General features: G+C 55.8%; 1 protein-coding gene across 1 annotated transcript in view; it reads left to right on the top strand.

Annotated features, from left to right (window-relative positions):
* The window catches only part of PKD1L1 (polycystin 1 like 1, transient receptor potential channel interacting), a 126,079-nt gene that overhangs the window by 26,856 nt on the left and 73,279 nt on the right, over nucleotides 1–25,944 (top strand). The window contains exons 5-18 of the mRNA XM_047848980.1: nucleotides 975–1,095; nucleotides 1,640–1,851; nucleotides 2,219–2,517; nucleotides 7,823–7,996; nucleotides 9,910–10,029; nucleotides 10,452–10,620; nucleotides 11,353–11,592; nucleotides 12,151–12,283; nucleotides 14,376–14,582; nucleotides 18,123–18,304; nucleotides 20,622–20,843; nucleotides 23,162–23,322; nucleotides 24,560–24,892; nucleotides 25,105–25,170. Of these exons, the coding sequence (XP_047704936.1) occupies nucleotides 975–1,095; nucleotides 1,640–1,851; nucleotides 2,219–2,517; nucleotides 7,823–7,996; nucleotides 9,910–10,029; nucleotides 10,452–10,620; nucleotides 11,353–11,592; nucleotides 12,151–12,283; nucleotides 14,376–14,582; nucleotides 18,123–18,304; nucleotides 20,622–20,843; nucleotides 23,162–23,322; nucleotides 24,560–24,892; nucleotides 25,105–25,170 (2,639 nt within the window). The remainder of the gene's footprint in view (nucleotides 1–974; nucleotides 1,096–1,639; nucleotides 1,852–2,218; nucleotides 2,518–7,822; nucleotides 7,997–9,909; nucleotides 10,030–10,451; nucleotides 10,621–11,352; nucleotides 11,593–12,150; nucleotides 12,284–14,375; nucleotides 14,583–18,122; nucleotides 18,305–20,621; nucleotides 20,844–23,161; nucleotides 23,323–24,559; nucleotides 24,893–25,104; nucleotides 25,171–25,944) is intronic.

The following is a 25,944-nucleotide window of genomic DNA, read 5'->3' as shown; positions in this document are numbered from 1 at the left end:
GACAGCGGATGGCTCTGAGTGCCCTGGGCCTGAGCAGGGGATGGCATCTGAATTCCCTGTACCTGAGGGGGGAACAGCATCTCAGTTCCCTATACGTGAGGGGGGGGGTGGCTCTGAGTCCCCTATGCCTTTGGGGGGAATAGCATCTATGTCCTCTGTATCTGAGGGGGGCACAGTTCTGAGTGCCCTGTACCTGAGGGAGGACAGAGTCTGAGTTCTTTGTACCTGAGTAGGGGATGGCATCTGTGTTCCCTGTACCTGAGGGGGGACTGCATCTGAATGCCCTGGGCGTGAAGGGGGGTAGAGTGCTGAGTGCCCTGGGCCTGAGGCAGGGTCAGCTCTGGGTGTCCTGTACCTGAGGTGAGGCAGCTCTGAGTGCCCTGGGCCTGAGGGAAGACAGCCCTGAGTGCTCTGTACCTGAGAGGCCTGGGCACAGTTCCCCTGTGCGGCTCACCGGGCCAGGTATATGGGGTTGTGACAGGGAACATGATGGGGTCCCTCTAAGAGGGCCTCATCCTTGCTGGCTGTGGGTCACGGCCCTCGCATCCCTTTCCCGGAACCTGTGAATGGGCCAAACGCAGTGGGCAGCCGTCCTACACGGGAGTAGCCACTGTGACCTCACAGTGAATGCCGCGGAGGCCTTGTTCTGCCTCAGGGCAGCCCACTTCCCCTGGATGGCAGAGCCCCTATAGACAGTGACCTGCCTTCCGGGTCAGCCATCTGAAGCGGGGTCCCATCTGGGCACAGATTTTAGTCTGTGGCCTTAAATATGCTTCTCATCAGTGAAACTCATCCCCGGAACACTGGTTCGGCCTCTACCTGCAGGGCACCCTGGTGTCACCCGGACCACCAAGGAGCAGGTGTGGGTCACAGAGGGGCCCCCCGGGAGAGCTGGGGAGAAAGTCGTGTTCAGATGGGCCCCATGAGCGGGGAAGCGTGGCCGTCCTCACTGTCCCTTTTCCCTTTGTGTCCAGAAACAACCGGGAAACTTCCGTTACAATCTCCAGCTCCTGGAGCAGCCGCGGCCCGCGCCCCTGTCGCCGACGGATGTGTGTGGCTGGGAAAGTGAGCAGTGCCTTCTGTGGTCTTCCCCAGGTGGGTGTGTGCCTGACACGGCCGACTGTCTCCAGAAACCTGCTGGTGGGGTCAGGCGGCCCTGGGGCCTTTGGGCGAGCCATGTGTCCAACTTCTGGGCCTTCAGACCCCGCTCAGGCGGTTGGAAAGCACAACCCGATTGGATCCTCAATAAGGAAAATGTACAGCGCATTTTTGCTGTCGGCCAGAGCGCCATCGCCCAGCTGTCCACTTTGATCATCTCTGACCCTGCAAATTGGTAGTAGCTCAGCCGGGGAGCAGCGTGGACTCGGGTGATACGGGTTCCCCAGGCTCCTGGTGGAACGTGCTGGAGGGTGTCCGGGCGCTCTCTTGGCCGGGGTGCTGGCAAGCGTGAATCCTGTCCCCCTCCATGTGTGCGGCGCACGGGGCCGGCCTGCGCCAGCCCAGCCGAGTCAGGGAGCCCTCGGCCTCACCGGGGCGCTCTATTCGCCGGCTTTCTGACGTGGCGGAAACCCGGAAACCGGTCCTGACTCCAGACTAGGCCACGTCATCACCCCTCACTCCTTAACCTCTTAAATCCCAGTGCACCCGCCCCGTGGTGGGCTCCTGCAGCGTGACGGTGGGGACCCCCTCCTGCACCACGGGACGACAGCGCTCTGCAGAGGACGTGGCCCCCGACCTGCTTCCAGGGACTGACGTCACATTGGCCGCTGTCGCGATGGGGGCCCCGGTCGGGGCGCGTGCATCCGCTCAAACCAGCGCCCCGATTTCACATTCTCCCACCTTACCCAGAAGGTAGGCGAAGGGTGGCGCGGAGGCCACCGATTCGGGAGCCACACCCAGCGAGCCGGCGACTCACTGTCTTCCTGTCCACCTAGCGGTGATTGTAGTTGTGGCCAGCGCCTTGAGCCTTAGTGCCCTGGACCACGCAGGTGGCCACCGTTGTTCCCACCGCCCCGGCACCCCCCCGCCCCCAGCACTTCTCACCAGGTCGGTGATGCGATGCTGCTGGACCCGGGACCCCACTTTAGGAACCAGTGAAAGTCAGCCCTGCCCTCGGGTCCAGTAGCGCTTGCTTCTGGGCAGACTGCTCCCCTCCTGTCTCCGTCCCTCCCGGTTTACCATCATGCTCTCTGAAGCCGTCCTTCCTGTCCCCCCACAGCTCCCTCGGCCACAATGTCTCGGTGTCCTGGCCTCGTCCCAAGCAGCTCTGTCCCCTCGCTCACTGTCTCCCTGGGGCCATCTCCGTGCAAGGTCCTGCCGACACAGTCGATCCCGCCGTTCGTTGCTTCCCAGAAGCTGACACTTGGGCCCCTCTGAGTCTGGGGTTTCGGGTCCAGGTGGCTTCCGATGCGAGTCTGTGTCTGCTCCTGGATTTCGGGGACGGCTGTGGGGTTCAAGTGAGGATCCGCGAAGTGTCCGAGGGAACAGCGGTCACCGCCTTCCACCAGTTTGGGAGAGGTGGGTTGTCCGGCGTCCGTTTAGAGCACGGGCAGCGGGTGCAGACTCGGTGACACCCCACGCGTAGCCCCGGCCACACTGGGCCAGAGGAGACCCCGCTCCTCCCGGGGCTCCCGCACCCTCCGTGTCCTGGTAACACAGGCTCGGGGGCTGCACCGAGCCCGCCCCCGAGCACTTTCCCTTGCTTCGTCCTGCCAGCCCCACTGCTACCCTTCCCCACGTAGGGGAGGCGGGACAGGGGTCTGTCCGGCTCACACACCTGAGGAGCCACATGACCCTCCCCAGGGAAAGCTCTGAGCCACCGTGTGAACTGCTGACACTGTTCTTCAGGTGGGTGCACACACGCATGATGCTGAATGCTTCATCATTCGTACTAAAGTGTCGAACACCTTGCATGTAGGCAAAGTGACAAAAAACCTCTTTCTCCGGACACCATGGCGCTGGGACCATGCTGCCCGGAAAAGGACCGAGTCCCCATCGCCGGTGTGGGGGGCGGGGTGGGTGGGAATTCTGACCTTTTCCCGCTCGCCAGCAGCGTGCAGCTTCCCGCTTTCTGTTTATCTTTTAAAATTATCTTTTGAACTTGGGACATCCTCATAGTTCAAGCCCCCACCTTACAGAGGCATGTGTGGTGATGGGTGTCCCCCCTCAGGGACCCCTGCTCTCTATTCCTTAGGCCTCTGGTGCCCGTACATGACCCTCTCTCCTCCTGAACACAGATGAGCACGGCACTCGGAGCCCTGCTCCCCGCTGGCACACACGCCCGGCCACATCTTGGAGCTCCTCCCATGTCCCCACAGGACGGGCTTCCCTGCCCTGCCACATGCAGGGTGCACATTAATGTGCCCGAGTCTATTTAACCATGCTTTTTATCTGTACACATCGAGAGTTCTTCTAATCTTTCAATATCACAGACAACACCGCGGTGACTAATCACACGTGTGTGCCGTTTTGCCACTTCAAAGAAAAGAGGAATTATTGCCTCAAATGCTAAGTGCGTTTGTAATTTTTTTTTACTTATTTTTTGAGAGAGAGTAAGCAGGGGGAGGGGCAGAGAGAGGGGGGACAGGGGATCCAAAGCAGGCTGAGCTGACAGGCTGAGAGCAGCGAGCCCGATGTGAGGCTCGAACTCACGAACGGTGAGACCGTGACCTGAGCCAGAGTCAGATGCTCAACTGACTGAGCCGCCCAAGCACCCCAGGTGCATTTGTAACTTGACGGTTGTTACTAAACTGCCCGCAACAAGGGTTGGCTGGTTTCTAGTCCCCAGAGCAGCTCTCACTAGTTATTAGGTCCGACCGTGAGAAAGGGCCAGCGTCTGCCTTATTGTACCCAGAATAGCACTTTTGTGGCTTAACTCCCCATGGTGTTCGTATGAGCACTTTCGGTAATTACGAAGATTAGCCCTTTGTAGGTGATATAAGCTGCAACAGTTCTTTTTCTCAGTGTGTCGTTTGTGTTCAGGCTTTGCTTAGAGTTGTTTTTGCTTTTCATGCAGAAATTTTAATTTCTATCAAGTATACTCTATCTTTTCTTTTATGGTCTCTGAGTTTTAGCTCATAGAGAGGACACCCATCAGGTGTTATCTTCAGGTTGGTTGTCGTCGGGTGTGGAGAAGTTGCTGGTATTCGCTATTAACGTTGTTCTATCACTCTGAGTGCCACAAATCCTTAACCGTGAAGCGTATTCTTCAGTGTTTGTCAGTCACGTAAACATTATTTACAAGTAGTGATATGCCAACCCCGTACCCCCGGCCTGACACCTGTCCTTCCCTGTCCTACTTAATCACCTTGGCTGGGACTTCCTGAACAGGGGGCCTGAAGGGAGAGGATGGCGGCATCTTTGTCGCGAGATGCTTTTAGTGTCGCTTGTTAAACTGGGTACCAGACTTGGGACCGATGTAACTTATCAAATGTTAAGGAAATATTCATCTTTGCTCTTTTATCAAGGACTTTAACATTTTTTTAATTTCAAATTCCAGCTAGGAATTGAATACCCGTGTTATGTTAGTTTCAGGTGTACAATATAGTGATTCAGCACATCCATGCATTGCCCAAGTGCCCTCCTTCATCCCCAAAACCTGTTTCCCCCACCCTCCTCCCTTCTGGTGACCATCAGTATGTTCTCTGTGGTTAAGAGTCTGTTTCTTGATTTGCCTCTCTCTTTTTTCCTTTGTTCATTCGTTTTGTTTCCTGAATTCTACATATAAGTGAAACCATATTTGTCTTTCTCTGACGGGCTTATTTGGCTTAGCCTAATACTATCTAGTTCCAGCCACATCATTGCAAATGGCAAGATTTCATTTTGTTTTATGGCTGAATAATATCTCATTGTACATATGTACCACATCTGTTCATTCACCTGCTGATGGATGCTTGGGCTGTTTCTGTAGTTTGGCTGTTGTGAAAATGCTGCAGTAAGCATAGGCGTGTGTGTATCCCTTTGGATTAGTATTCTTGTATTCTTTGGGTAAACATCTAGTAGTGCAAATGCTCCATCATAGTGTAGTTCTATTTATAATTTTTTGAGGAAGCTCCATACCGTTTTCCACAGTGGCTGCACCAGTTTGCATTCCCACCAACAGTGGAAGAGGGTTCCTATCAAGGACTTTTTTTTAATGTCAAGAGCCATGGGGCACCTGGCTGGCTCATTTGGTGGAGGATGGGACTCTTGATCATGGGGTCGTGAGTTCAAGCCTTATTTTGGGCTTAGAGCCTACTAAAAAAAACTGAGATAAAATCAAGAGTCATCCAACTTGTGAAACCCTTTTCAATATCTGTGGAGCTGATCTTATGATTTCTTTCCTGCCTCTTTAGAGCTGTAAATATTAACCAACATCTTTCTATTTTTTATTTTTTTTAATGTTTATTTATTTTTGACAGAGAGAGAGAGAGAGCATGAGCAGGGGTGGGGCAGAGAGAGAGAGAGAGGGAGACACAGAACCTGAAGCAGGTTCGCGGCTCCAAGCTGTCAGCACAGAGCCTGACACACAAGCTGTGAGATCATGACCTGAGCCGAAGTTAGACACTCAACTGACTGAGCCCCCCAGGTGCCCCTAACCAGCATCTTAATACTGAATTGCCCTGGAATTCCTAGGAGGGAAAACCCACTGGATTTGGGGGTACTGTTCTTCGTGCTGCTGAATTCAGTTTCCCAACATTTTAGTTATGTTTCTTCCTCTGGTAATCACATGGGACTCGTCTGTAGTCACTAAGTTTTGTGCGGTTGTTTTGAATTTGGGGTATCGATGTTGTGTGGAGGTTTTCTTTATTTTGTTGGTCTTGAAATGGTTTAAATAGCTTTGGAAATCATTACTCTATTTTGGAGAATTTGCTGATAACTCTCTGAGACTGATACATACACACGCATATAGATGTGAATTGCCTCCATTTCTTCTATGCCACCTTCTATTTTATCCGTGGGAATTCATCGGTTGAGATGTTTTCTTCTTCTTCTATTTTTTTTTTATTTTATTTTTACAGGGGTGCCTGGGTGGCTCAGTCAGTTGAGCATCCGACTTCAGCTCAGGTCATGATCTCACAGTTCGTGAGTTCGAGCCCCGTGTCGGGCCCTGCGCTGACAGCTCAGAGCCTGGAGCCTGTTTCAGATTCTGTGTCTCCTTCTCTCTCTGCACCTCCTCCACTTGTTCTCTGTCTCACTCTGTCTTTCAAAAATAAATAAATGTAAAAATAAAAAAAATTTTTTTTAATTAAAATTTATTTTTACATAATCTCTACACCCAACATGGTGCCCAGACTCATGACCCTGAGATCAAGGGTCGCATGCTCCACTGACTGAGACGACCAGGTGCACCCCCCGATCCCCCACAACCTTTCTTTTTTTCTTTAAGATTTTATTTTTGAGCTCCTGGGTGGCTCAGTCAGTTGAGCATCCAACTCTTGATTTCAGCTCAGGTTATGATCTCACCATTCATGGGATCCAGCCCCATGTTGGGCTCTGCGCTGACAGCATGGAGCCTGCTTGGGACTCTCTCTCTGTCTCTCTGTCTCTGCCCCTCCCTCCCCCTCAGGATAAATAAATCAACTTAAAAAAATAAATGAAAGAGTTTATTTTTACTGTTGAAGTTTTCTATTTCTGTTGCAGTTAGTTTTTTTAAGTTACATTTTCTTGGGAAAGCATCCACTGAAACCCGGTTGTCGCGTGTATTTGCACGAAGTGAGCCAAGCAGGCGGTAACAGCTCCTTACGTTTCATCAGTGTTCATGGGTGTCTCCTTCTGCCGCGTCTTGTTTCTGGGTTATGCTTTCTCCTTGTCCTTGACTGGGTCAGGCACAGTTTCATTGGTTTGTTTAAAGGACCAGTCTTTGAATTTCATTAATTACATTCCTCCCCTAAGTTTATTAATTTCTGCTTTTTTTTATAAATTTTTTTTATAATTTTTTTTTATTGTTTAATTTTGACAAAGAGAGCACAGGTTGGGGAGGGACAGAGAGAGAACGAGACAGAGGATCTGAAGCAGGCTCTGTGCTGACAGTAGGGAGCCCAAAGTGGGGCTCGAACCCACAAATGGGGAGATCATGATCTGATTTGAAGTCGGACGCTCTGCTGACTGAGTCACTCAAGTGCCCCTGGAAAGATTAAACAAATATATATTTATTTATTTAGAGAGACAGTGGGAGTCGGGGAGGGGCAGAGAGAGAGAGAGGGAGAATCCCAAGCAGGCTCCGAGCCGTCAGCACAGAGCCCGATGCAGGGCTCGAACTCATGAACGGTGAGATCATGACCTCAGCTGACAGCAAGAGTCGGATGCTCAGCTGACCGAGCCACCCAGGGGCTCCCCGTCTTAACTTTTGTGGAGTGTTTTATGTGCTCAGTGGTCTCCCGCCTGCCAGCCAGCTCAGTGCCACCCCCCCCCCACTTCATTAAAGGGCAGTTGTGTGCCGCGTGTTCTTGTCTGTGCTTGTGATATTCACAACCACTGTATTGTTTTGCCTAGTGGTGGGGTGACCAGGGTCTGTCTCCATCCTTGTGAATGTGTACCACAGCAGAACTCCCGGGGCCCAGGGCAAAATGCAAATGCAGAGCCCTTTGTTAATGAAAATTATTAAGACTTTCACCACAGCGGAGCACTAAAACCCATGCAGGGCCCTGTGGAGTGTCCCATGCCCACGACGTGGCCCGCCTGCGGGGTGTCCCGTGCCCACGACGTGGCCCTCCTGAGAGAGAAAGTTGCCTCTGCTGTGTCGGTTCCCAGTGTCATCACCGTCGCTGCCCTTCCACGCAGGTTTGATGTTGCACATATTTTTAATGGTTCATCTAGTGGTCATTTTTCCTCCCTTTTCCAGAAGGAGTCTATACGCTCAAGGCAGTTATTCACAGTGAGTTCCGTGGAACTGAAAAGGAGCTCGGCCCCTATTATGTGGACATCGGCCCTGCGACCGTGTCCGTGTCCATGAACTCCAGCAGCATCCACAAGGACGGGCTTCTTGTCCTCACGGACTCCCACACAGATCAGAAAGGTAAGAGCCGCACCCGGGGTCTGAACCTCCCGCCCTCCACTCTGGACGCGGCGAGCCTCTGTGCTGGCGTTGTACGGTGCGGGGCATAGCCATTCCCATCCAGACACGCACTCCTGCCTCACCGCGCCTCGCTCAGCAAGCACTGATTGCACAGTACTGTGCTCTGAGGGGTGCGTCCAGAGTCCTTGTCTCGGGATTCACAGTCTAGTAAATGCATGGAGGTCTGCGTCTGAAAAACAGGAGCCAGGACATGGAGCTGCGTCCCCAAGGGCACGGCCAGGGTCTGGGAGGTTTCGGGAGGGATCGTGTGCACCTGCAGGGTAAGCAGTCCACGATGGGCCTTGAGGAGTGGGTCTGCCGCGAGGTAACGGGTGCGGGGAGAGCATTTGGAGCTGACAGCGTGGCAGTGAGTCTGCACACAGAGAGGAGGCCCGACGGGTGCTGCAGGCGGCTGAATGCTCACAGGGTGCCAGGCGCTCTTCTCCCGCTTCGCTCACATCGGGCCCACGGCCGCCGGCGGGGGCTCCCTTGGCGCTCAGTGTTGTAAGGGACCTGGCTTGGAGGCCGGTGGAGTGGGAGTGGAGGATCCCAGCCAGATATCAGCAACACGTGGGAAGAAGAGTCATGGGCGAGTGTGGGCACCCATCGGAGATACTCAGCCTCAGGGGATGGAATTAGGGGTTATGTTTCCCGGAAGCAGGGAAAAGGAGAGGCCAGCGAGGACGTGTCCGGATGACACTCATGGGGTCTTACACACCGACCCCACACTCTCTATACACTTAGACCCGTGAGTGCCTCTCTGTCCAGGATGTCACAAAACACAGGGAGGAGGCATTTTAGTCTGTGCCCTTGGGGTCTGCACTGGGAGTTGGGATCAGGAGACCCGGCACAGATGGACCACCCGAGTAGTCTCGTGCAGATTCGTACGTCGTGGTTCCTCTTCCCAGCTGGTGACTGTGTCCTGGTCAGAACTGAGTTGTAGGTGTGGTCAGTGAGATGCTGTCACTCTTAGACATGAGATATTTATTTTTCAGAAATTCTAAAACACTGGGGCACCTGGGTGGCTCAGTCAGTTGAATGTCCGACTTTGGCTCAGGTCATGACCTCACGGTTCACGAGTTTGAGCCCTGTGTCGGGGTCGCTGCTGTCCGTGCAGAGCCTGGAGCCCGTTTCAGATTCTGTGTCTCCTCTCTCTCTGCCCCCACCCTACTCATGCTCTGCCTCTCAAAAATAAATAAACGTTAAAAAAATATTCTAGAGCATTGATGAAGAACAAAATACCCACTGCATGTTACCATTGTTATAAAAGAGGATTTTGTCTCCGTGAAGAGAAGAGCTGCACAGAACACCAGTCCCTGAGAACAAAGACCCGTCTCCTCTCCTCCTGTCCCAGCAGACCAGTGTGCCCAGACACGACGGTCCTGCTCTGGACCCTGACACCATGTGGGGTGCCTGCCCTCCCGGTACATGCACACATGCGTGTGTGCATATATGTGTACGTGTGTGCACACGTATCATGTGTGTGCAGCCCTTTGCATTGCGTGTCCGAGGGGTGAAAAGCTTGCCCCCGCCTGACCCTGTTAGGATCCCTTGTGAAGTAAGACACTCCTTGGTGCGCACTGGGGAGGCTCTTTAAAGACGAGGCCATCCAGCAAAGGAATTAACAGTTACTGCCATGCCAGGCAGTTCCTGGGGGAGAAGAGAAAACACAGGATTCCCGGGAAAAACATTCTGTGACAGGGTTCACGTTCCGCAGGCTTGTCTGATTCCAAACCTCGGGCTTCAGAATTTTGAAATCCACTGGGATTCAGAGAGAGTAAAAAATGGAAACTGGGGACCATCTGTTGCTTGAGACAGAGGAGTGGATTTTTAAGATCGTCGCTACATTTTCTGTTTTGTGTTTTCCCGCGTAGGCACTGTCGTCACACATCGTTTTCCAACTGGGCCCTCGTGGAACGTGTCCTTCACTTCTCGGACACAAGTGGGCGGCGGCAAGGCGTGGAAACCCGTGACTGTTCGGTTCCAGATGCAGCGTATGTTCCCTTTCTGATTCTAGACTTGTCAGAGTCAGTCGGGATCACCGAGGGCCCCGGGCAATGCCAGTTTCCGCGATTAGCTCTGCTGAGATTTTCTTTTGCCCTTGAACTAGCTCTGTGTTTCCCTGTAGTTTGTTGTAGGGCTTTCTAGAAACCACCCACGTCGAGGCTTCAGCCTGAAGGTACGGGGTGGGTTATGGTGCAGAATCCTCTGGGAGCCCCTGACCCCGTACCAGACGCTTTCCAGGAGATTTCAAAGGGAATTGCCCCGTCACTTTAGGATTTTGCTGGCCTTTGCACTGGGGCCGCCTGTGTGTCAGCGGGCTCAGGATCCTGCCTTCCCGCCCGACCGTGTGGGAGGTGAGGAGGCTGGGGTCCCTGCATGGCCCGAAGCATCCGTACCTCCCTCACGTACACAGCCGTCTCTGTCTACACTAACGGAACCGTGTTTGCCACCGACACCGACATCACCTTTCTGGCTGTGACCAAGGAGACGGTCCCCCTGGAGTTCCTGTGGTATTTTGGAGAAGGCCCACCTGTGAGGACAACTTCCAGGAGCGTTAGGAAAAGACTCCGCATCCCCCAGTGGTCAGTCAATGGGCATCACGAGGGGTGGCTGCTGGCAGTGTGGCCGTAGCTCAGTGTACAGGTCTCCCCACCACGACCTCGAGCTACATTCACACTTAGTGCCGCTGGTGTGTCCGCGAATGGGACTTCAAATGTACATTTGTTTATTTTTTCATTTTTAAACTTTGATTTCTTTAAGTGTATTTATTTTGGGAGAGAGTGTGAGAGGGAGAGGGGCAGAGACTGAAAGAGAGAGAGCAAGAGAGAGAGAGAGAGAGAGAATTCTAAGCAGACTCTGAGCTGTCAGCACAGAGCCCGATTCAGGGCTCAATCCCATAAGCTGTGAGATCATGACCTGAGCCTAAGTCAGAGGCTTGGACGCTGAACTGACTGGGCCCCCAGGCGCTCCTCAAATGTGAATTTAAAGAAGAGGCTCCTTCCTTCCCGCTTGCACCAGGGGCATGTGTGGGGCTTTGGAACCAAACTTTCCTGGGTTCAGATCCCATCTCCCCCACCTGGGTAAATTCCCCCTCCAAGGAGGGGTCCCAGTGCTTGACCCTCCCCCCCCCCACTCTGGAGGTGACTGACCTAATGACCGAGGGGTGGCCCCCAGTAAGTGGGAAAGCCCTGTGGAGGACCATGCCCACCCCCACCTTTCTCAGGCAGTGAGGCGGGGTTCTCTGCCCCTGACCTGTTCCTGTCTCCCCCTTGCCCTACCTGCCCCCTCCTCGGTCCCCGCCCCACCCCCCCCAGGTACAGCGTGACGGTGCAGGCTTCCAGCAGGCTGGGCAGGGTGGCCTCGGAGCCCCACCGCATCAGGGCGCAGAGGAGAATTGTCGCCAATCGGCTCGCATCCCCATCCTCGGCTCTGCTCAACACCAGCGTGACCTTTGAGTGCAGACTCAACTTCGGCAGCGACGTCGCTTTCCTGTGGGACTTTGGGGACGGCGCCGTGGGCCCGGGGGGCAGCTCTGCCAGCCACAGCTACAGCAGGTGAGGGTCTCAGGCGCAGGCAGGGCCTTGCACGCGGAGGCCGGCACGTAAGGGTCTCCTAACCGACCCCGCAGCACATGCTGTTGGCAGATACTGAAGAGTGACATGTAAACCCAGCTGCTCCCCGGGAGCTCCTGGTCTGGGGACGGCAGGAGGAAGATGGACGTTCTCAGCCCCAGGAGGCACGGAGAGGGCAGTTGGACGAGGGGTGGGGGCCCGACGCGGGTAGAAGGGGCTCGGAAGACTGCGAAGGGCCTCTCTGTCATCCTGAGGCGCTTGGGCTGTGTCCTTTCATTTGGTATTTATTGAGCACCCACTGTTTACCTGGTGTGAGGCATTCTGGAGATCCACGCACAGCTAGGCCTGCCTGGGGAGGTGGACGTGCCCACGGGAAGCCTCATTCAAGGTTAGGAGTGGACGAGGCGCGGGCCACCCGGGTCCGGGTCTGAGCCTCCCGGCTCGGAGTCCTACACTCACTCCGATGGAGGGTGTCCCGGAGGAGGAGGGACAGACGGACAGGCTCAGTCTCTTCATTCCTGTGCGTTGTGGCCCTTCCAGGGAAGGGGAGTTTACCGTCCAGGTCCTCGCCTTCAACGATGTCAGCACCGCCTCCCTGAGAAAGCAACTTTTCGTCGTGCGTGAGCCCTGCCAGCCGCCCCCGGTGAAGAACATGGGGCCGGGGAAGGTGCAGGTAGGGCTGGGCCAGAACGATGGCACTTGGGGCAGTAAAGGGAGGCTCTGTGCAGCCGGCCCTCCGTGCTGGACGTGAGGCGGTGCTTCTGAGGGCCTCTGAGCGCCCAGAGCCAGGCCCAGGGGTCCTCCTTCCAGACTGATTGGGCCTGCATTCTCCCCTCTTCCTCTGGTGCTCAGAGCTGCTGGCTCTGAGAAGCTTTCCAGAAATTGCTGGTGCAAAGCACAGAAGTGTTGTCAGGAGAAGGGGATGTTCGGGTACACATGGTGTCAGCCAGCCCTTTCCTGAGCGCCTACTACGGGTTAGGAAAAGTAGGGCCACTTTTTATTCCTTTTGTTCCTTTGAGGCCTCTTGTGTGGAGCGGATTTCCCCTTTCAGGGCAGAAGTGTCCAGTGACACACGGAGTGAAAGCCTGGGACTCGGCTGCATTTGCCCGAATGTGTCCCGTGGTTTTCTGGCATCAGAGGCCGTTGATGGGCTGCTGACCAGGGTCTTGGGTTGGGGACCTCCTACCCCAGATGAGGCAGTGGGGATTGGGGGGTACACAGTCCCTCGGGCAAGGCCCGGGTGGTTCCTGGCCATGTGGGCCCTACGGGACAGTGACAGTCTCTTACAAGTGAGACCCATGCCCCCATGAGGCCAGCATGTGCCTAGAAGGTCATCAGTCTGCACGGGCAGTGGGCTCTCTGGGTCGGGGAGATGGACAGAAGGTCAGGGGGGACCCCTAACGTGGCCATTAGGAGCATGGGTCCCCCTGGAATCAGGGGAGAGGGGTCTGCGCTTAAATCCTGACTCTGCTCTTGGGTTGAGCCACCAAATGGGGGTTTTCCCTGGTTAAACAAGGTCGAGTTGACTCCACGCCATGTGGCTCAAACTGTGTATTGGCTGTGTGATCTGGGGTTCTCTTCTTTTTTTGTTTTCTAAGTAAGCTCTACACCCAGCGAGGGCTCGAACTCACAACCCTGAGATCAAGAGTGGCACATTCTACTGACTGAGCCAGCCAGGCACCTCCTGGGGTGGTTTTCCACAAAAAAGAGTACTCAAGTTTTTTTCATTTTTAAAATAAAACAACATTGACGAGTCCGTTTTTTCTTCGTAGTTTTTTTGTCTCAAACACATTTTCTAAGAGTGTAAAGAAAAACGGGAAATCATCTGAAATGCATCAGGAGAAGCCACTGTCACTGGACACACTTAACGTCAAAAGTCACATTCCAATTTTAACAAATACCAGTTTCTTTCTTTTTAAATTTGTTTTAGAGAGACACAGAGTGTACACACATGGGGGAGGGGCAGACAGGGAGAGAGGGAGAGAGAGAATCCCAAGCAGGCCCCTCACTGTCAGTGCAGAGCCTGACGCGGGGCTCGAACTCACGAGCTGTGAGATCATGACCTGGGCTAAGATGAGAAAACAGACGCTTAACCCACTGCGCCACCAGGTACCCCTAATATTTCTTGATTTTTAACAATACTGGGGCACCTGGGGGGCTCAGTGGTTAAGTGTCCGACTTCAGCTCAGGCCTTGATCTTGTAGTTCGTGGGTTTGAGCCCCGTGCCCGGCTCTGTGCTGACAGCTTGGAGCTCGGAGCCTGGAGCCTGCTTCAGATTCTGTGCCTCCTTCCCTCTCTGTCCCTCCCCCACTCACACTCTGTCACTGTGTCTCCTCAAAAATAAACATAAAAAAGTTTTAAACAATACTAACTTTCATGTATTTTACCCATGTGTTTCTTTTCTATGTGGATATCTTTTTGAAACTATATTTGTTCAGAAGTTTAAATTTCTATGGAATCAGATCTATTCACATTTTCCCTTTCATATTTTCCCATTAATCTTATGCTTAGAAGGATTTTTCCTCTCATGGGTATATAAGTATAAACATTCACGTATTCTTTCTTGTTTTTGTATATTGACTCATGATTTTGTCTTCAGGAAGAATGTGTATTTGTTTCAGTGTTTTGTATTCCAGCTGTAAGGGGCTCACCCTGTGATTATGCAAGAGGGTCACTGGTGCCCGATGTTGAGAGTAAGTTTTGATGCTTCTCTGTGGCGTCAGGCATAATGAACCTTTCGAGACTCTTTTCTCTTTAACCTGCAGGTATGGAGATCTCAGCCCGTGAACCTGGGTGTGACGTTCGAGTCTGCAATCCTCTGTGACATCTCCCAAGGCCTCTCCTACACCTGGACCTTCTGGAACTCCGAGGGGGCACGGGTGCCCCTGCCCCCTGCTGTCAGCACTCACGGGCAGACCCTCACCGTCCCTGGCTACTTCCTGCAGCCCGGGAACTACACCGCGCTTGCCAAGGTGGGTGACCAGCCAGCGTGCTTTCCACCAGCCTCCGAACAGGACCCCGGCCCCTGTTACCCCAGCCTGCTCTGTCCAAGAAAAAGAGGGCTGTCACAACAGGTGTGGCTGGGATCTCAAGAATGCTTGATTCCTTTAACACATTTTATGTCCAAATGCGGACAGAGTAATCGTGAAAATCTCCTTATTTGTTTAGCAAAAGCTTCCTGTGCACCTGCTTTGACCATGTCACCGAGGTAGTCCCGGGATGTTAAAGGTGTATTTGTGTCATCAAGGGGCCCGCTGCCTGGGAAGGGAGGGCATGTTAGTCAGAGAGCAGGGCCACCAGGGCACCCTGGTGACCAGGCTGGTGCTGACATTTGCTGAGTTTGGCTGGAAAAATGGTGACAGTAGGTCGTGGTCTCTTCTAGGAGAGTTGGCTTCATGGGGCACAGGACATGGGAGTCAGCAGCCAGGGCCAAGACCCTGAAGGAGACTAGGGCTCGCGAGGGGGCACAGGCTGGCAGGGCAAGTGGGGAACAGACCTGGTGAGGGGTCTGGGGTCTGCCTGGCAGGTGTAAAGCCTGGAGTGGAGACCACCGGTGCTATCCCAGCTCCATAGGGAGGGGGCTTTGTTCCTTCATCTGGGACATGAGGGCCTGTCCTATGCATGGGGACCAGCGTGGGTCCCTCAGGTCCCTGGGGACACCAGCACACACACTGGGAGCAGTGACATGTGCTTGCGTGTCTCAGCAGCATTGCACCGCGATCAGGGTTTCCAGATGCTTCCTTGCCACATCTGTGCTCGTCCCACCATGTCCTGGACCCCTCCCCAAGGGCCGGGTGATGGCCACAGTAGCACTGTTGCAGACGAAGGCCACAAGAAAGGTCAGAGGCAGCGGAGTGGGAACCACACTTTACTTCAGAAGTATTAATTAGGGAAGAGTTAGGAGTAGACTGAAGGATGGGACTTCACTACTGAATACTCTCTGGAATGTTCCATCACTCTGGAGAGCTCTAATGGTGAACTCAGAGGCAACAGGAGGCTGAAATGGCACAGTGGCCGTGGGCAGAAAGGCAGAACAGGTGACTGCAGGTGGGTTTACGGCCAGTCACCTACCCTCGTGATTACTCGCACAAGTGAAATGGAAAATGCAAAGGTCAAGACCGAGTGCATGGAGTACAGTGAGACTGCTCCTCATTTCCCTCAGGAGAGCAGAGTGTCCATTTGGGACACTTTCTGAGCAGCAAGGACAGGAGCAGGAGGGAGGAGCCCCAGCAGGCAGCCCTTGTGTTTTGGGAATGGAACAGGTGAAGGAGCCTAAAAACGAGACAAGGTTTGGTATGTCTATAATAAGCATCATAAGGATCTGTTAATTTTTAAATAGTAGAAATGTTTTATTAGTAATACTCCCTGTTTTTAAATGTTTATTTTTGAGAGAGAGAGAGAGGCAGAGCACAAGTAGGGGAGGGCAGAGAGAGAGGGAGACATAAAATCCAAAGCAGGCTCCAGGCTCTGAGCTGTCAGCACAGAGCCTGATATGGGGCTTAATCCCATGAGCCGTGAGATCATAACCTGAGCCAAAGTGGGATGCTTAACTGACTGAGCCACCCAGGTGCCCCAGTTATTATTTTATTTTTTTAATTTTTTTAAATGTTTGTTTATTTTTGAGAGACAGAGCACAAGCAGGGGAGGGGGCAGAGAGAGGGAGACACAGAATCTGAAACAGGCTGCAGGCTCTGAGCTGTCAGCACAGAGCCTGACGCGGGGCTCAAACTCATGAACTGAACCATGAGATCATGACCTGAGCCAAAGTCAACTCAACTGACTGAGCCACCCAAGGCACCCCCATTATATTCTTGAAATCACTTGTTCCTGAAGCGGTCTATATTTTTTCTTGGTTTAACGTGGCTTAAAATCTTTACTGTCCGTCATCACATCGACAAGACCAAGCAGGCGTTCCTGTTCTGTGACCAGTCTTGGGGGTCTCCTTGTCACTGAGGTTCTTGGGGAGCGACTGCCAGAAGGGCAGATTTCAGCTGGACAGATATGGCCCAGAGCAGACCCAGTGCGGTCATGGTGTGGACCGTGTGACCAGCCTAACCACCCCGTGTTCCAGCTGGGCACGAATGGGGTGGAGGACAGTTCCCAAGACAGGCGGTCTGGCCCCCTGCCCGAGAGGCCTGGCACGGATGCCCATCTCCCTGTGGTGTGGCTCCGAACCCTGCAGATTACAAGCACCATTGTCAGTGTGGTTAGAAACAGTCATTCATGCAGAGGCTGGTTCATACTGTGTAAGGTCACGAGTCAGTGCTCTGTGACCTGGCAAAAAGAGAAGCAGACAGGGCCGTGTGGACATGGGTTTCCTCTCCATCCTGCAGCTCTGAGCTAGCGCGTGCCGTTGGATAAGGTGCACAGAGATGGGCATCGAAATGATTGATGAGGCCCAGTGCTGGTAGCTTCATGCATCCAGCGCTTGAGAGTCCCTTTTCCCCAAGATCCAGACAGTGGGGTCACAGGTGCCCTCGCCTGCCCTATGTGGGAAGGGTCAAGGTTGCAGTCCACGCCTCGGAGCTCAATGGCTCCGCTGGTTGACACACTCACTCATCAGCCGTGTCGTTGGCGTTGAGTGGGCTATGGATGTGTCTTTGTCCGAGTCGTGGCGACCCAACTTGAGAAGATGCTTTTGCTGAGATCCGAGCTCGTGTCATCACTTCGCCTTCGGGGGCCACTCCCTCAGATGTCCAGACCTCCTGCCGTCACTGTCCTGACAGGTTCCCCCACCATGCACGTCCCCGTCTCTGGACGTTCCTGTTGGCTTCTTGGGCGGGAGGAGCTGGGCAGGCAGATTGGAGTGTCATCAGAGACGATGGATCGCCCTCAGGCCCGCTCTCGGGAGAACCGCCAGCAGGGACCGTGGGTACATTTTTGGAGAAAGTCACGGAGGACCCAGCCAGGACCCGTGAAAAGAGCAGCGGGTGTTAGGCTCTATTTGGTTTTAAAGTTGCATCAAACTTCTAAAAGAACCCTTGTAAATGCCTTCTTCATAAACTGTTCCATATTCCTGAGTTGAAGAGTATTTGTCTCAAAGTTCATTTACTTGCTTCAAGAGCATCGATCACATGGGGGTAGAAAGGTAGTTTGAAGGAAGTCGCCAGTGCCGTCCAAGACCACGGACAGACGGACAGACTCCCTGTCTGTGGAGTAGGTTTGGCATCTGGACTGAGTGGACGGGGCCATGTTACTGACGGTGTTGCTCTGTCCCCAGACCTAGGAGTCCCAGCTCCGTGTGCCCTCCAGATGCGGTGAGCGAATGCCCCCATCCTCACTGGCTTTAGCCACTCTGCTTCCACCGGGCACATAGTAGGCTGTTTGCCTGGCGAAGGTGACTGGCTGGGGTTGGAAATAACGGACCCTCTCGGTGCAGTGCTCGGAGCCGCTGTTGGAGCCAACGGCTCATTTAGATGCCCCAGTTTCCTTCCAGAGTCAGAGGAGCGTCCACCCTGGAGGGCGTCCTGCCCAGTCCCCCAGGTGATGCCCCCTTGTCGGCGGTGTTCCAGGTTCAGGTGGAAGGCAGCGTCGTGCACAGCAGCTACCGTGTGGGGGTGGAGGTGCGAGCCCGGGCCCCCGTGAGCGTCATCTCCGAGGGCACGCACCTGTTCATCTCCAGAGCCCCCTCGTTCATCATCGTCCTCAGGGGATCCCAGTCTTATGACCCAGACAGTCCTGGGGCCGTTCTCAGGTGAGCCCGGGGGCTGTGTGACCATCTGGGCTGGGCATAGCCTCTCCCCCTCCCCCCACCCATCGCCTTCTCCAAACCCAGGCCCAGAAACGTTGGGAGAGGTGGCCATAAATCCTGCCGCGTCATTCTAACAACTTAAGTGCCTCCACTCTTGTTAGTTGAACTGACGTTTCACCCGGGATCGTAACGTAAGGGATTTGGGGAAGGCGTGGAACTAAACACGTGAGCAGCTTTGTAAGTTGGTGTTTTGGAAAATGGAAGTTGAAATACTGCCTCAATCTGTTCTGGCTGCTGTAACAAACCACCCCGGCCTGCGTCGTCCATAAACCACACGCTTCCTTCTGTCCCCTCTGGGCGCTGGAAGGCCAGGACCGGGGTGCCAGCTGGCTCCGTGTCCAGGGGGGACCTGCTTCCTGGTTCAGAGCTGGCGCCCTCACTGTGTCCTCACAGGGTTGAAGGGGTCCGGGGCTCCCTGGGGACCATGTTATAGGAGCGCCAGTCTTTTCGTGGGCCCTCCCCCTTCATGATCTAATCCTCTCCCGAGGCCCCGCTCACACCTCACACAAACAGTCCGTCCCTAGCAAATAAGTTATTTCGTTACTAAAGTTCTTGCTTTGGTGTTCGGGGAGCTTGATCTCGGAGTCTCGCGCGTCCCTTAACGTTAGAGGCCCCGGCTCAGGTCTGGTGCCCTTGACCATCCACACACCTTCCCTGGTGGCCTCACCCAGTTTCCTGATGTGGACACTGTCCGCACCCTGCTCCCCCTGAGCTGCACCCTCCACGGACACCGTCCATGCAGCCCCCACCCAGACCACCATTGGACTCCCGGCTGGCTGTGCCCTTGCCCGTCGGGCCCTCTGCGGCCTTCCCGTCTGCTGATGGAAGGCCCTTCCTGTTATCGAGGCTGAAGGCTTCAGCGGCTGCGGCTGCCCTTCTCCCCCTTCGTGGCCGGTCTGTCAGGAAGACTCGCTGGCCCCGTCTGCCGTGAGGGCCGCGTCCAGCTTCCTCCCACGGGACGTCCTCACCGGTGCCCGGCTGCCCCCTGCCCACCGTCAGGCCCTGCTTCTCAGAGCAGCTGGACGCAGCTCGCAAAGCCCTGCCCCAAAGTCTGCAGCGCTGCCCGAGCACTCCCCGTGCCCCAGGCCTATGGCCACCTGTCCCCCGAGTCCTCTTCCTGCTCCGTGCTCCCCCCCTGCCCTCAGCGCTGGGGCGGTGGGGGTGCCTCCCGCATCTTCCCTCAGCTGACTCCTGGACCGTCCCCACCCCACTTCCTTCCGTCTGCGCTCAGACACCACATTCCCGGGGGGCTTCTGAGGGCCCCATCTGAAGCAACGATGGTCCCATCCCGACTCTGTGCCTTGTCCCCGTGACATCGGATATCCGCTCACCGGCTGTCACTGTCAGCAGTCTGTTCCCTCTGGGATGGTCCCTCCAGAAGGGCAGGGCTGCGGTTTGGCATATCCCCTGTGCCTGGCGCCCAGCAGGGCCTCAGTGAGTGTTTGTGAATAACCAGCGTAGACATTTGCTGCGTCCAAGTGTGGGCTTTGGCGGAGGCCAGAGGCGGCCCCTCAACTTGCCGGTGATGTGTACGCACTCTGGACAAAGCATGAAGCTGGCTGCGTACCTCCTGCACTGTGGCCTCAGGAGACAGCGGGGTCTTGGTCACGCTGTGCCCTCCCGACAGCCCCACGTGGCACCCAGAAGCAAGGGCTCAGTGTGTGTGTTTGCTGAGACAGGCTGAGTCTCCCCCTGGGAACGGGGATTGTTCCCGCCGAGCCCCGGGGAGGGTCATTCCCACAAGGGCCTGAGCTGGACAGGCTCTGGATACAGGGAGGGTTAGGACGGGTGTCCGGGTCCAGCTTACCTGCAGCCAAAAGAGGGAAGTGACCTTGAAGGGATGAGCAGGAGTGCAGATTTGGGGGGGGTGCTACAGGGGGGGTCCCTGAGGCTGCAGGGCCAGCACCTCCCTGGAGGGCGCTGCTTGTCTCCATGTGTCCCTGCCCCCCCCCCCCCCCCCCCCGCCCCGGGCAGGACCTGCCCCAGGCAGGGGTTGGGGCTGTCTTCCTGACTGTCGCAAGTACAGAGGACTGAGCGTGCCTGGTGCTCATGTCCTGGCCCAGGAAGCCGGGTGGGTACCTGGCGGTACCGCTCCCACTTTGGACACCCCCACCCTCCCTGCCTCAGAGCGTAAGCGCAACCTCACAGCTCCCTGCCCAGCTGCTCCCCTGGGGCCCTGGGAAAGCCCACTGAGTGACCCCGGGGTGGTCACCTGACAGGCCAGAGTAGGTGCGTTCAGCCCCATGGTGGCGTCCCGCAGGTATCACTGGAAGTGCACCGCGGCCAGCGCCCCTGGGCACCCCTGCTTCTCCGCCTCCTCTCCACACAGCCTGGACGCCGGGGCTCCCACCCTTTCCTTTCCTGCGGACTCTCTGAGCGACACCTATGACCAGTTTCTCGTGACACTGATGGTGTCCAGCGGCGGCCGGAACTCTTCAGAGGCACAGGTGTTCCTGTCCCCTCGCCCCAACTCGGCACTCAGGTGCGTCCTGTCCTGTGCTCCCTGCACTGCGGATCCAAGGGGTGCACCCTTCCGTGCTCTGCCCTATGGGTGTGGGAGCCACTGCATGCAGGAGCCGGGCCCACAGGAGAAAGGGGCTGACCAGGGAGGGCTGGGGGAATCCACGGTCCTCTGGCCCCAGGGCAGAGCCTGCTGGGCTCATGCTGGCACCTGGGTGCTCCAAGCGGGAGGGCTCCTGTGTCCGGGGCCTGAGGCCAAGCCTGGAAGGGGCTAAGGCATCTCAGGGCCTTTGCCCAGGGCCTTCCAGGCGTCGCTGAGCTGGGCCAGATGGCAGCGTGGAGGCGGTGCAGGTGGAAGGAGCAGAGAAATACTATGACCACAGAGGCCAGACTAGCACCTGAGTGAGTGCCCCACTCAGCGCCGGCACCATGCAGGCTGGCGTGCCCTGCCGCTGCTTCAGACTTCGCCTGGGGAGCTAGGTCCTGAGGAGCGGGCTGGGGGCAAGCGGGACGTCCGCAAGGACTCAGGCGAGCGGGACCGCTTCCGTACATGGACCCTGCAACAGGTCTAGGCAGTTGCCATCGTCATGTTGAAAACACGTGTAGTTAGAAGTGTGGGTAGCTGGTTCTGGAAGGCTTCCTGGAGGAGGAAGCAAATTGGCCGTGCCTGGCAGGACCAATGCAAAGGAGAGGACATGAGCTGTGGTACCAAGGTCGGGCAGACCACCGTGATGGAGCCCTGCCGCCCCCCAGGGGTTCAGGTTTGAAGCCATGAGAAACAAGTCTCAGCAGACAGAGTGGACACTTCTCCAAGGTCCATACAGACCCAGACTGCCTGCATCGGTTTTGAGTCGTGATGTGTGTTAAAGATGAAGGAATGGGGGTGCCCTGCTGGCTCAGTCAGTGGAGCATGTGACTCTTGATCTCTGGGTCATGAGTTCAAGCCTCACACTGGGTGTGGAGCCTACTTAAAAAAAAATCTTTTTTAAGTGAAGGAATGCCAGTACAGGGCTACAAGCCTTGGGCCATCATTTAAATAATTATACTAATAAATTAGGCCCTTTTTATTTTTTTTTTAATTTTTTTTCCACTTTTTTTTTTTTATTTATTTTTGGGACAGAGAGAGACAGAGCATGAACGGGGGAGGGGCAGAGAGAGAGGGAGACACAGAATGGGAAACAGGCTCCAGGCTCCGAGCCATCAGCCCAGAGCCTGACGTGGGGCTCGAACTCACGGACCGCGAGATCGTGACCTGGCTGAAGTCGGACGCTTAACCGACTGCGCCACCCAGGCGCCCCAATTAGGCCCTTTTTAAAAAAATACAATGTACCATATAATTCTGCTACTCATAAGATAGAGAATTTATTTGAAGATACTCACCATGTTCTAAAGGTGGATGTCTATCAGTCCTGTCAGGCATTATCTGGGCCCCTGTGGACCCTGTCTCTGCGAGGTCTGGGGCCAGACGGGCCTCCCGCATCTGGCCCGTCCCTACCCAACAGGCACGCGCACGTGGTGTATGGAGAGAGACGTGACCACTTACACGCAGACACACGTACGTGCACACATAGGGACAGCCCAGCCTGAGGCCCCTCGAGGAGCCTGCGTGGCCCCGTGTGCTGTGCTCCCTCCACCCGGACCTCCTGTGCTGGGGGGGCCGCGGTCTGACACGGGGGGAACACCTGCACCGCACACATGCTCGGGGAGTTTGGGGGGGTCTCTCTACCTTGGCCTGCCGAGGCCCCCGAGTCCCACAGGACAGAAACCCGTCGAATCAGGCCCGCGGCAGCAAACCCTGACCACCCATACTGCCTAAGGAACTGCGTTCCTCAGGGCACGTGTTGGCGAGTGCTGGTCAGCAAAGGAGCCTGGGGAAGGAATTCGGGGGGCTGCGGGGCTGCAGACCTGAGAGATTGGGTGGGGTTTCATGTGGGGGGCCCAGCAGACTGCAGGGAGCAAGGCTAAGGGCATGGATGCAGTGTCCCCTGGAGGACCCGAGGCCGTGTGAGAATGCAGAATGTCCTCGGCCACTGGGGGCGGAGCCCCAAGGTGAAGAGAACGCTCAGGGGGCATCCCTCCTGCGGAGAGAGTGGCCAGAGCGCCATCCTGGCTCTTCCCGAGCTGTGTGACCTGGAGGGATCGCACACCCTCTCAGTGAGCTCAATGTGTTTGCCTCCTGAGATCTGGCCCCCGTGGGTGGAGCTGGGTGAGGGCTCGGCCACCCCAGAGGTGCTCAGTCACGTTGGCCGTGACACAGACACCCACTTAACGTGGCTGAACGAGACCACAGAAGCACCCATTCCTTTCCCTAAAACCTCCAACCTGGTCTGCATGTCACAGATTCGTCCACATCTCCTGGGTCAACTTTAGAGACGTCTTTGTTAACTGGAACGAGGAACTTTGTCTTCAGGCTGAGTGCGAAGTCTGTGGCCAAGTGTCCGGGCTGTCCTACTCCTGGGACCTCTTCCTGGTCAACGCAACAGAAGGGACTAGTGTGGAAGGTGAGGTCGCTGCCCCTTCGTGTGTTAAGCGGGGCAGGACGCGGGGATTCACAGATCGCTAATGGCATGCAGACTCTGCCTCCTCTGGGCCGGCATCCCTGGTCCTGCCTGTCGCTGACTGTGTCCCCCAGCCCCTCTCCTTTATGCCCTTGGGGATGCCTCGCCCCCATCCCTCCCAGGTCCCACCGTCCTTGGGGCCAGGTCTTGCCCCAGCTCTGCTCCCCGTGCCCAGAGGGGCTTCTCCAAGACCTGGCTCTCTTGGGTGGAGAAGGTGGGTCTGGGCGCTGCCAGGATGGTGGTGAGGGTATATGGGATCCCGGGAGAACATGCCCACTCTGGGGTGGGAGGTGGCCTGCGGGTGCTGTGGCCGCTGGGTTTGAACCACGAGGGACATGGGTTCCCACCGGTGGTGTCTGTGATCAGAGAGATGGTGGTGAACGGCAAACAGAAGGGCTTTTATTTCTGAGCTGCACACGTCTGTTCCTATGACAGAAGCTTGTGCCAAGCCCTCAGAGACCCACACTTAACTTCTTTTGGATCCGTTTGGTGGGGCCGCACGCAGCTTCCCTACACGGAGCTCGGAGCCCCGCTGCCCTCACAGCTGGAGGGACACGGAGACTCGGGCAATGTGCACTTCTTCACAGCAGAGCCGTTCCCACACCCCGAGATAGTTGAACGTTTCTGAGGCAAAGCCCGTGGGGAACGCACTAGAAGAACCTGGGGCACAGACCCCGGTAGTTAATCTTGCAGCAGAGCCAGGGATTATCCCTTGTCTTTGTTGTCACAGAATTTTGCTGTCTCACGGCAGCACTTAAAAGCTGGCCACCGTGACACATCGTCTTTTACGTCTTCAGAAATTTTTCTTTGTTTGGCGTTCGTCCTTTCTTGTAAATTATCCTAGCACTTGTTAGCACTGTGACCCGAGACGCTGACAGGTGAGCGAGGGTCGGGAGAGAGTCCACGTGGCCGCATTGTCTCGAACATGTGTGGACGACCCGTGCCAGGCGGGGCCCCGAGGGGGACACATGGACAAATTGGTGGCCTGCTTCCATGCATCTGCTTCTCAGGGGCCGGACTGCCTGCCTCCGGTGAAAACCAGGCTCCGCGAATTTTCTCATACGTGTCCTTTTCAGATTTGCATCGGGTCTGTTACAACAGCACGTGATGTAATCTGTAAACCTTGAACCGCATAGCTTTTCTGCTCCAGATTTCTGACACTGTCCTGTGTTTGTTCAAGTTCCCTTTTGTAGGACGGTGGGGCTGCTGGGCTCTGCTGGGCTGGGGGCTGTTTCCAGGCCACCAGAGTCCAGTCCACCGTCCACGGAGCCGAGCTGGCCGGAGTGCCACACAACGGGAGCGCCGTTCTCACAGGAGCCGCCACAGACCCGGGGCCAGCCCGGCCTTTCAGCCGTGGGGAAGCCCTCCTCAGGGCCCACGGTCAACCGACACTGGGTTCCCACCACGGGTGACGCTGCGGCCCCGGGAGTGACTCCCCAGGACCAGGGCTCTCCAGGACCCAGCTCCCCTGGAGGAAGTTCGCCCTCCCAGGGACTGTCCCCTTCCCCCTCTGGTAAGTGCCACAGTCCCCTCATATTCAGGGCCGGGCCCAGACTCCACTGTCTCCTCCACTGTGGTGGTGACGCGGTAACACCCACAAGGACAGGATGTGGACTCTAGAAACACACTGGGGCGGCCCACGTGCTGCATCAGGAGGGTGGGTATTAATTTCAGGAGAGTCTTATGGCTTTAAATGACACGTTACGGTTTTCTCCTCTCGTGTAGATTTTGAAGCCTATTATGGCAATATCCAAGAAGCAGAGCTGTCCAGAGGGAGACAGCCCGCTGACTGTGAGTCCGTGCTTCTCCCTCTTTCTGGGGCTCCTTGGGTCCCTGTGTCCCCTCCTCGGGTCCCTGTGTCCCCTCGGGTCTAACCTCTGAAATCGAGAATTGCCCTCCGCCCCATGGCATCACGACCACCAAGAGCTCCCAGAGACAAAGAAGGAAAAAGCCCCGATTCCTCTGCATGGCACCGTCTCCCCCAAATCCTTATTTCCATCTCACCTACTTCTCCTCGGGCTCCCTGCGCTTCCAAAAGCCCCAGGCCCATGGGGGGTACTGCCCCTGTCCCACACCTCAGTCCCCAGAGCGTCATCTGCCAAAAACACCTCCCTTTGCGCCTTCCCCACTTGTCATCTTGGAGCGCTTCCTCCTTTCCGGTCAGCCTCCGTTCCCTTCCTCCGGGACGGTCCCACCTTCTTACCTTGTATCACCCCCACTCCTGTGACAGCCCAGCAGACTCCTCACTGCCCCTGAAGCAGGTGCGCAAGGTGCTCGCGGCTGTCTCCTTGTGTGTCCTGCTCTAGTCTAGCTCTTCAGGGGAGCTTCCCTGGCAAGTGCAAACCCATGTGCCAGACGATCACAGTGCCTGACACACCGGCACACAGTGAGTATGTTCTCAGATGGAGAGATGCACGGTCACTGGAGGATTGGTCGTCTGTGGGCAGGACGGCCGGACGGTCATTGGAGGGCATGTCTGTGGGCAGGACGGCCGGACAGTCATTGGAGGACGTGTCTGTGGGCAGGACGGCCGGACGGTCAGGGGACGACATGACTGTGGGCAGG

Source organism: Prionailurus viverrinus, chromosome A2 (assembly GCF_022837055.1).
Source record: "Prionailurus viverrinus isolate Anna chromosome A2, UM_Priviv_1.0, whole genome shotgun sequence".
NCBI classification, from domain to species: Eukaryota; Metazoa; Chordata; class Mammalia; order Carnivora; family Felidae; genus Prionailurus; species Prionailurus viverrinus.
This window is presented reverse-complemented; position numbering and strand designations above follow the sequence as displayed.